Below are 10,000 nucleotides of genomic sequence, written 5' to 3'. Positions count from 1 at the left end.
TGTGTGTGTGTGTGTGTGTGTGTGTGTGTGTGTGTGTGTGTGTGTGTGTGTGTGTGTGTGTGTGGGTGTGTACAATATCAATGATAGTGAAAATAATTGATCTACAATCTCACAGATCTGCTATTTTCACCAGCTGATATAGTTACTTCAAAATGTAGCCTACCCTTACCCAAGTCAAAACTACAGTGTTTCACTTAGAAATGTATGAACAACAAAAATGAAGACACACACACACACACACACACACAGGAGGACTGGTTGATAGTGTTGTATGCATTGTTCCTGGACAAAAGACCGGTGGTGACCAGTTAGTATTCATTTATGTATGAAAGAAATAAACTATTTTCACAATAAACTAAGTGAGTCCATAGAGTACAGGTAGCGTAAGGGCAGTCATGTTAAAAACATCAACAGTGGTGGAAAAAGTACTGTAATGTTTTACTTAAGTAAAAGTATCAATACTGCAATGTAACCCTAACCCTTTATAAAAGTGAAGCTCACAACTTGTCTTTTGATTTCACTTTGAAACAGCTAGGCTTGAGTTGTAATGCATAACTGCAAGTTTGCCCTTTTCACTACTGGCTTACATGAAAGAAAAACCCAAATGGGTCCATTTGGTTTCATTAATGTCTTTTGTAAATGAAGTATTCAATAAAACGTCATAATAAAAAATAGCAGATCTACAAGCTCACAAGGCGGCGATGCGTTGTGAGCTTTTTCTGATAAAATGCAGCTGATTTTAGCGTCATACCTTACATGAAAAATGTTGCTACAGTAACCTTGGTTGTAGTGTGTGTTCATTCATTTGTAAACAGGGCAGTCATGTTAAAAACAGCAACAGTGGTGGGAAAAGTACTCGTACTAGTGTTGCCATGTATACTAATTACAAGCGACCTTGTTTTCTGTGAAGTTGCTTGTAAATGTAGGTAGTTGCTTTTTATTTGTTATTATTTTGTTGTGAGCTTGTAGATCGGCTATTTCCAAATCGTCTATTATCAAATAGCCGATGCATATAGGTTTAAAGTGCTCATGTAGCCTAATAGTCACTTAAATCTTTGGGCTTGTTTTCATTGACCTGGTTGCTTATTTGTCTCTCAAAATATGGCAACCGTGTCATTGTTTAGACCAACGAAGAAGAAAATGGCGGAAGCGATCCTCTTTTCCAAGGCCCGTGTGAAAGACAGTATTATGTTGAGAAAATATAAAGTCATTACAGCACCATAACATGGTTAATACATTTTATTTTGGGATGTACAATACATGAAAATTACGAGAGTAATAACGCGACTTGCGTCGATAACTAATGGGGAGCGGACATTTGCGCGCTTGGCTAAAAACAGTTAGTTAGTAACATCATACAAGCTAACTATTAGCCAAATTTGGCTAGCGCTCGGAGGACTGCATAGTCCCATAGCTTGGGAGGACGAGGCCGCCCGTTCAGAGTATGGGAAAGTATCCCATTGGCTTAAACGACAGCCAATGACGCAAATCTGTCGAACAAATCTGTCGAATGCAAATGAATCTGTCGAATGCAAATTTGTCGAATGATGAGTCATAGGTCTGCCTCTTCATAGACCCGCCAGCTTTCAGCAAGCGGGTAAAAATATTCCAAATATTCCACATTTTATTTTTTAAATATAGCAGATCTACAAGCTCACAACGGTTTAATTAAAGTGCTTATAATGGCCTAAGTGCCAGTTGCTTCTTTTGGGCTTGTTTTCCTAGAACTGGTTGCTTATTTCTCTCACAAAATCTGGCAACACCGGAGCTGGGAGTTTAACTTCTCGTCCAAACTTACAGATGTCGGCCCACTTGGCCGCATTGCCTTGACACTGACAGAGAACTTGAACATCATTCTGATCTGTCTGGAAGCGAGTTCCACTATTGCACGATGGATCAGCTGAACGTAATGTGTAATGTTTACAAGGTTTAACCCCGCCAGCAAATAATAGACTAATAACCTGGAAAGGATATTTCATAAGCCTTTTCTACTGAACATTGCTCACGTTTACCGAGGTAAAAAGATGAAGATGAAAATAAATCCAGGGCATACAAGTGGAACGCTGCTATCCGATTATGGACCAGAGCTTATTGATTACTTATTGATTAAATTAGTTATTTTTTTATTAATATATCACTGTCCTACGTCGGAATGGGGAATAGATCTTCTGGACACAGCTTTCATCCACTATTAGTTTGCTCATCAGATGGTAATATTTATTAGGCTGTTGTGTGTGGCGTTCATGTGATCAATATAGAGTAGCCTACAGTATACTATTAGCCTACAAATTAATACAGCGGCACGGACAGAGGTGCGTCAGTCCCTCCGCAGTTTCATTAAGGCATGATAGCCTATTTTCATTATTACGTGACACTTTGGCTGAGATGGCCCGCTGGCAAACACACTGAGGGACCTAATAATTCAACTCTAAATGCAACTGATAGCCTAGAAAATAAATAAAAAGCGGAGGAATCTACATCATGTCTATATGATGCATAGGCTACAAGCAATATATCGTTTGACATTTATTTTTTTATTTTTATATATATATGTGTTGACAAAAGTTGGGCACATATATATTTTATTTGAGGTTTGCCACTCTTGTAATTGATTTTGGCATGAAGAATAAAGCATTCTAAAGACATACGCACATTTCAGCCCTGGTAAGACAGCCTCGGGCTGACCTGAGAACGTGCGCACCTGACGCACAAAACACAGACCAAAAAACTTTTATGAATCCGACTGCAGGTGTAGGATTTGTCCTAAATGCCGGTACGTACAAAATATGGTCGTAATTCCCTTTATGAATCCGGGCCATTGTGAGCTTGTAGATCTGCTATTTTCAAAATATTTGTATACATTTTAAAACTTACTTAAGTAAAAGAAAATAGTACTTTTTACACCACTGAGTAATAAAGTCGACTAGTTGGTGAAAGCCCTATTGTGTGCGTGCGTGCGTGCGTGCGTGCGTGCGTGCGTGCGTGCGTGCGTGCGCGCGCGCATGTGTGTGTGTGTGCGTGTTTTACCTGCCATAGAAGATACATTGATAATGACCCCTCCTTCCTTGCCGTGCTCTTTGCTCATGTGTTCCAGTGCCAAGTACGTCCCCTTTATTACTGACGTCTGCAAACACACAATGCATCATGGGTAATACCCTGGCACCATGTTATAATAATGCAGTGGTGGAACTAAGTAACTAACTAAGTACATAAACCGTTTGAAAAACACTGGGATAATGTAATGTTACTGTACACAGCTAGCATTTAAACACCAGATAGATAGATAGATAGATAGATCAGTCAACAACAGCAGGTTAGACGTTCAGGTAAATATCCAAGCTATCACGAGAGAGTCTCTTTCACTCTCAGTACTCTGCTGCTGCTGTTCAAACACAACAATAGCATTCTCGGCCCTCACAGGCCACAATAGCATAGAGACATCGTTGTTATTGCGATATCACTATAACGACAATATTGTTACATCCCTAATGTGTTGTGTGGTGTAACACAGCGTGGTGAGGTGCAGTGTGTTTTTTTGTTGTTGAATTTGTTTTTTATCCCACATTTTTGTAACCCTATTTTTGTCACCCAGTGCCATTGCCTGAGCTTGTAATCCTGGGCGCTACTCTCCCTCTGCATGAGGAGTGAGCAGGCCGTTTCTTATCACCTGACAGGGGGGAGTTTCCCCGGTAGGACGTAGCGTGTGGAAGGAACACGTTATTCCAACCAGTTCCTTTCCCCTCCATCACGCGCCCCGGCTGACCAGGGGGAGGCAGTCTATAGACCAGGATTACTGCATGTTTTTTTGTGAGGGTACCCTAGGGAACACGGGGAGAACATGCAAACTCCACACAGAAAGGCCCTTTCGCCAACCCCACCTAGGGTATGGGCACTGATGACGCGGAGGAGAGGACACGCCCGCAAAGCCCACAGCGTCCCCGGCGGGAATTGAACCGAGGATCTTCTAGCTGTGAGGCGACAGCGCTACCGACTGCGCCACCGAGCCCCTGTGTTGTGCAGTGTGTTGTGTATCAGTAGTACACTGGTACAGTGTGGTATTTTTTTTTTTACCAGGTTAACTTGTATGGTCTTCTGCCAGTTCTTCTCATTGTTGATGCCAGCATTGTTGATGACAATGTCCAGACGCCCAAACTCATCCACTGTTCTCTGGAAGGCTTCTGAAACACAGTGCAAATGAACAGTGTTTAATAAGCTGAACCGTCTTCTTGCATGTCATTCTAAACAGTTTTCTGTCATTCAAATGTCTATGTAATCCACAGTCTGACTGTTAGTTCCTTGTGTCAATTTTGTTTTTATCATCAGTCAAAGGCTGATTGCAAATATTTTCATCCCATCATCCCAAGTAAAAATAAATAAAACAGAAAAACATAATGCTGTCCGGCAGAAACCAGCTAACTCCATTTTTCCGCATTTGCATTTGTTTCCATAAATCATGCTATTGAACACCCTTTACGTCTGTGTGTTGATTAACAAAATATTGAACCAATGAAAAGTATTAAAAAGTGCTTCTGACAAAAGCAGCTAACTCCATTGGATCCTCAAACTTTCTGCTAAACTAGCTAAGTCCACCAAAGGGGGGTGGAGTTAGCTGGTTTTGCAGGCTCCACCCCCTTTTGACCTCCAACCTCATTGTGAGCTTGGAGGTCCATTCAGCTGTTCTTATCAATGATGAACAAAACCTCCTAACTCGTTTTTGTCATTTCCTGAAAAATGAACATTTTGGAGTTAGCTGGTTTCTGCCGGACAGCAGAGATATACTCGTCTAGGCGTCTTTCTGAATGTACAGTAGGTACATTTCAAATGCATCCATGGGCATCAATGTCCATGCATTTGCATTAAAACAAAATGTACAAAACATAAAATAAATAAAAAATAAAGCGAGATATTTTTACTTTACTGGAGCATTTCCAATTTGCAGTACTTTTACTTCTACTCCACTACATCTCAGAGGCGACGCATTGTGAGCTTGTAGATCGGCTATTTTCAAAAGAGTTTCATACATTTGAGAACTTGTGAAATGGGGCATTCTGCATAATGACTATACTTTCTACTTTTGGTACTTTAAGTACATTTTTATATACCAATATACTTTAGCACTTTTCACTCAAGTAAATTGTGAATTCCGGACTTTTACTTGTAACAGAGCATTTCTACTTTTACTAAAGTAACAACATTGAGTATTTTTTTTCCACCACTACATTACTAGCATCATGTCCAGGGTGTGTACTTGTATATCAAGCTATCTCACACATATGAATAAAAGGACATAGGCTCCTGACCTAGGGGCAGCATGTTGATTCCAAAGGCTGCTATGAATATCCACGCTTATCTACAGACTGTACAATGACTGGTGAATCAACCCGATCGCCAGAGGAAACGTTGTCATTGAACGTTTTTCAAATTCCGTGCATAGACAACTGGAAAACCCGAAAATCCGTGCATAGCCGCCTCGCATCTCCCCCATTGTGACTAAACCATACGATAATACTTTATTGTCAGTTTGCACTGAAATTTGTCTTGCGACCCAACAGCCATGTATGCAACATATAACAGTACACACATTTGACATGACACAAAAAAAACATTTCGGAGGCACGCAGTCTCAAGGGAACTGTCGCCACATAAGGGACGTAAAGCGAGCGAGTTGCCGTCCCGAACGTTGCGACGTTCCCTTGAGCCTACTCAGCGCCGTTTGAGTTACGTACCGATAGGCACAGAATCGTACATTTTGTTGTGGGGACTGCTCTGCTTCCGGGTTTTTCCGGGTTGCAACTGGTTACGCCCACCGTGGGACTCGCCGTACATATGCACGGATTTTCGGGGCTTCTAGGCGACCATGCACGGAATGACGTGCACTGGATCCGTGCAATGTATACTAAATTCTTGGAGATCGGGCTGGGTGAATGGTTCAGCACCCCAGACAACGGACAGCGACATGCCAGCACCATGTCACCCAGCATGTCCTCGCCAGTGGTGGGAGCAGTACAAAGACGTTTTACTTAAGTAAAAGTATCAATACCACAATGTAAACATACTCTTATGAGTGAAAGTTCGGTATTCCAAATGCACTCGAGTAAAAGTACAAAAGTATTGGCATCACAAGTGTACTTAAAAAAGTAACTCATTGAAAAAAAGTACTCATTGTGCAGGAGGTCAAGTTTTCAAAATGTATAAAGGTTTTTTGAGAATAGCAGATGTACAAGCTCACAACGGGTCACATTGTGAGCTTGTAGATCTGTAGATTATAGCCTAAGTATACATGAGGCTGAAGTGGTTCATTTATGTTTTGTAAAATTAATTTAAATCTACAATGTAAGTAGTAACTTTTTCAAATAACTGTAGTGGAGTAAAAAGTACAATATTTGTCTCTGAGATGTAGTGGAGTAAAAGTAAAAGTTGGACATACTCCAGTAAAGTAAAGACAAGCTCAAAATTGTACTTAAGCACAGTACTTGAGTACATGTACTTAGTTACTTTTCACCACTGGTCCTCGCTGTCGTGCAGAAACCTTATGTCTCCATAGTTCAATGTGTGTATGTTTTCTTTCCTCTTTTCATCCACTACTTCGTCATACAACAGTGTCAAGCAAAAGTAGTGAAAATTGCAGATCCACAAGCTCAAAATGCTGTGAGCTTGTAGATCTGCTATTTTCAGCATTTTCAGCAACGTTTTTGGACACATACAGTGAGTGACGATAGAGAGAGAGAGAGCTACTACAGCTACTCCAATGCCTTTTTTTTGGGCGTGTGTTGACTCGCCTGGCTGAACCTGAGGTCATTTCTACTTCAAGGCTTCATGGGGTGTGTAATAGACCACCGAAGTCTGACGTCATTTACACATCCTTTGTTTGTCTACCTGGTTCGCAGTTTTCCACCCCCATTCTGAATCCCATAGACGTCTTTAATATCACGTCAAATAAGAACTGTGTTCCAAAAATAAACAAATGACCCCGGCGGTTTGACTCTTATGGATATGAAGCATCAACTGACGGTGAGAAAACGCTAATGTTACTTCCGCCGAATTAGTTACATTTTCGCCAGAAACAGACTGTATCAAATATGAGTGACTGACTATCATAAACGATACAGAACCTCCTCCCTGACAATATCGCCGGGACAGTTTGTTTATTTTTGGACCACAATTCTTATATGAGACGATTCTAAGATGACCCAATGTTATTCTCCATAGAGAAATTACTTCCGCAAACCTGGGGATGAACGAATGACGTCAGGACTTCGGTGGTCTATTGATAGAAAATAAGTAATTTTTTAGGTGAACTAAAAAAAATAGTACTTATTCCACCACTGGAGTTAGGCGGGTATCACAATTTGGCCAAAAATGTGACTTGGGCAACTATACTATGACGCTAACGTAATAAAGTCCAAGAAGGAGCGCGCACATCCAAAATGTCCTATTTGACAGGTGCTGGACAAAAATACATAATGTACACCGCAAGAGAAGAGCAGTCTCCACACTGTGCTTGTAGCTCCCAAGAGAACACTTTTAACTAGACGCGTCGCAATTCAGGGCAATTGCAGAGTGTGGTTGCACCGACGCCAGTCGCGGGTCGCTGCCGCCGGGACTCGAGGAATACGCTGGGAGGAATACCGTCGGAGGCTGTGCCAATTACATTGTCACGTAACTCCTGAGATCACTTGCGTTTCATTTTGAGAGGATTGATCCCCCCAAAATAAGGTTTTTGCATCAAACGGTTACATTTTGAGCATTTGTGGCGCCCCCTATGGATCAAAGTGGAAATTCTTTTGGGGATTTGTTGAGTAAACCACACTTGACATGTGATTCATGTGGCCGACTGGTGTAATTATTTTATTAATAATTTGGCAATAAACTATGAACCTCCCTTCAAAGTCTTTTAACTCTAGCACTTACGGTTTCCGAGAAAAAAATATTTTTGGTAAAACGGTTCCCTCCCACTAACTTTGGAAGCCATTTACGGACGAACGGTAAGGACTATCAAAATGCCGTTTGGATATGTTTATCGCATGGGCCCAGAGATCATGTGTACCGATTTTTGACATAGGAAATTTGGACAAAATTTGTGGGAGGAGCTAAAAGTGTGTTTTGAACAAAATTCAAAATGGCGGAAAATCTATCCTGACACAAATGCGTCATGACCTAAGGAATCTAGGGGAAAAAAGATTTTTATTTTACGACCTACGGTTCAAGAGTTATAGGCCAAAACGTAAAGTGGGCTGTTATAGCGCCACCATGAGGCCGACTGGTGTAATTATTTTTTAAATAATTTTGGACTAAATCATGAACCACCCCTCCAAGTCTTGAAACTCTAGCCCTTACGGTTTCTGAGAAATAAATACTTGAATGGGAGTTTTTTCATTTTCCCATGAAAGTGGATGGGGAAGTTTAATGCACTAATAAATCAATATCAATTAAACTATGTAACCAATCTCTTAGCAAAATACAAGCACACGATTCCCGGTGAAGCCGGTCATTTTGACATATGGCACTAAATTGGGAAAAATAATCTGTGGGAGGAGATGCGGTTGAAAATAAACCGCTAGGGCCTCTGGAGGATAACAATAGTCTGGTTGCCCTGTTAGGGCAACCACACTAATGAGGACACAGAATTCTGTGTCCTTGTTAAAAGTTTTCTCCTTGAGCTACAAGCACAGTGTGGAGACTGCTCTTCTCTTGCAAACGCAGTGGTGGAAAGTAACTAAGTACATGTACTCGAGTACTGCACTTAAGTTTAATTTTGGGGTACTTTTTCTTTTCATGTCTTCAGTATTTACAATTCTAAATACTTTGGCTTCTATTTCTACTGAACTCTACTTTGTACTTTTACTCCATTACAATAACATGAAAACTTTAGTTACTAGTCATATTGTATATTTTGATTATTATTACAAAGCATGCATTAACCAATGCCCTTTATATATATTTAGTCATTTGAAAATAGCCAATCTAAGCTCACAATGCACGTGACGCATTGTGAGCTTGTAGATCTGCTATTTTCAAAAGATGTTCATACATTTTGAACTTGTGAAATGGGACATTCTGCAAAATGACTACTTTTACTGTTGGTACCACAAGTATATTTTGATGCCAATACTTTTGGACCACTTTGGCCACTTTGGACACAAATAACATGGCAGCCAACGTCTTTGACTTCATTACCCAAGAGTCTCTGCAACCATGTCCGGCGAGGACGCGCTTTGATTGGCCAGTCATCGCTTTGAATGGCAGTTCAGCCTTGGTGCCTTGGCAAATGCCAGGATGAAACTCATTGTCTCCCCTATACATAGTAATACAGTCAAGCCCCTAGCAGGGACCCCCTATACATAGTAACACATTCAAGCCCCTATAGGGACCCCCTATACATAGTAATACAGTCAAGCCCCTATAGGGACCCCCTATACATAGTAATACAGTCAAGCCCCTATAGGGACCCCCTATACATAGTAATACAGTCAAGCCCCTATAGGGACCCCCTATACATAGTAATACAGTCAAGCCCCTATAGGGACCCCCTATACATAGTAATACAGTCAAGCCCCTAGCAGGGACCCCCTATACATAGTAATACAGTCAAGCCCCTAGCAGGGACCCCCTATACATAGTAATACAATCAAGCCCCTAGCAGGGACTATACATTTATGGAAGGATGATTATTATTGCTTAAACATGTAACTTTATACTTTTGTGGGACATAATATGCTATATACTGTAGTTGTTAAAATGTGCTTAAAAGCACTATATTCTGACAGTAATCATACTGTTTGTTCAGTAACAGGGGTCTCCCCATCTCTCCTGCTCTTTAATAAATGTTCTAATGTTGTCTGTTCATGTATTTGTGTCATCACTTCCAATTTCACTTGTTTAATATGTATCCTGTCTGAGTTCTCTATCCTGATTGGATAAAATTGGTATCCTGATCTGAAAATGTATTTTCTGTTTATGGAACAGCTTGAGAGACATGGAGACTCCTGTTACTGAACAA

General features: G+C 40.8%; 1 protein-coding gene across 1 annotated transcript in view; it reads right to left on the bottom strand.

The window, feature by feature from the left end:
* The window catches only part of hpgd (15-hydroxyprostaglandin dehydrogenase), a 34,891-nt gene that overhangs the window by 12,374 nt on the left and 12,517 nt on the right, over positions 1–10,000 (bottom strand). The window contains exons 3-4 of the mRNA XM_080413134.1: positions 4,072–4,178; positions 3,028–3,124 (exon numbers count right to left, since the gene is read on the bottom strand). Of these exons, the coding sequence (XP_080269260.1) occupies positions 3,028–3,124; positions 4,072–4,178 (204 nt within the window). The remainder of the gene's footprint in view (positions 1–3,027; positions 3,125–4,071; positions 4,179–10,000) is intronic.

This window comes from Gymnoscopelus braueri, assembly GCF_963280865.1.
Source record: "Gymnoscopelus braueri genome assembly, chromosome: 2".
Lineage (NCBI taxonomy): Eukaryota > Metazoa > Chordata > Actinopteri > Myctophiformes > Myctophidae > Gymnoscopelus > Gymnoscopelus braueri.
This window is presented reverse-complemented; position numbering and strand designations above follow the sequence as displayed.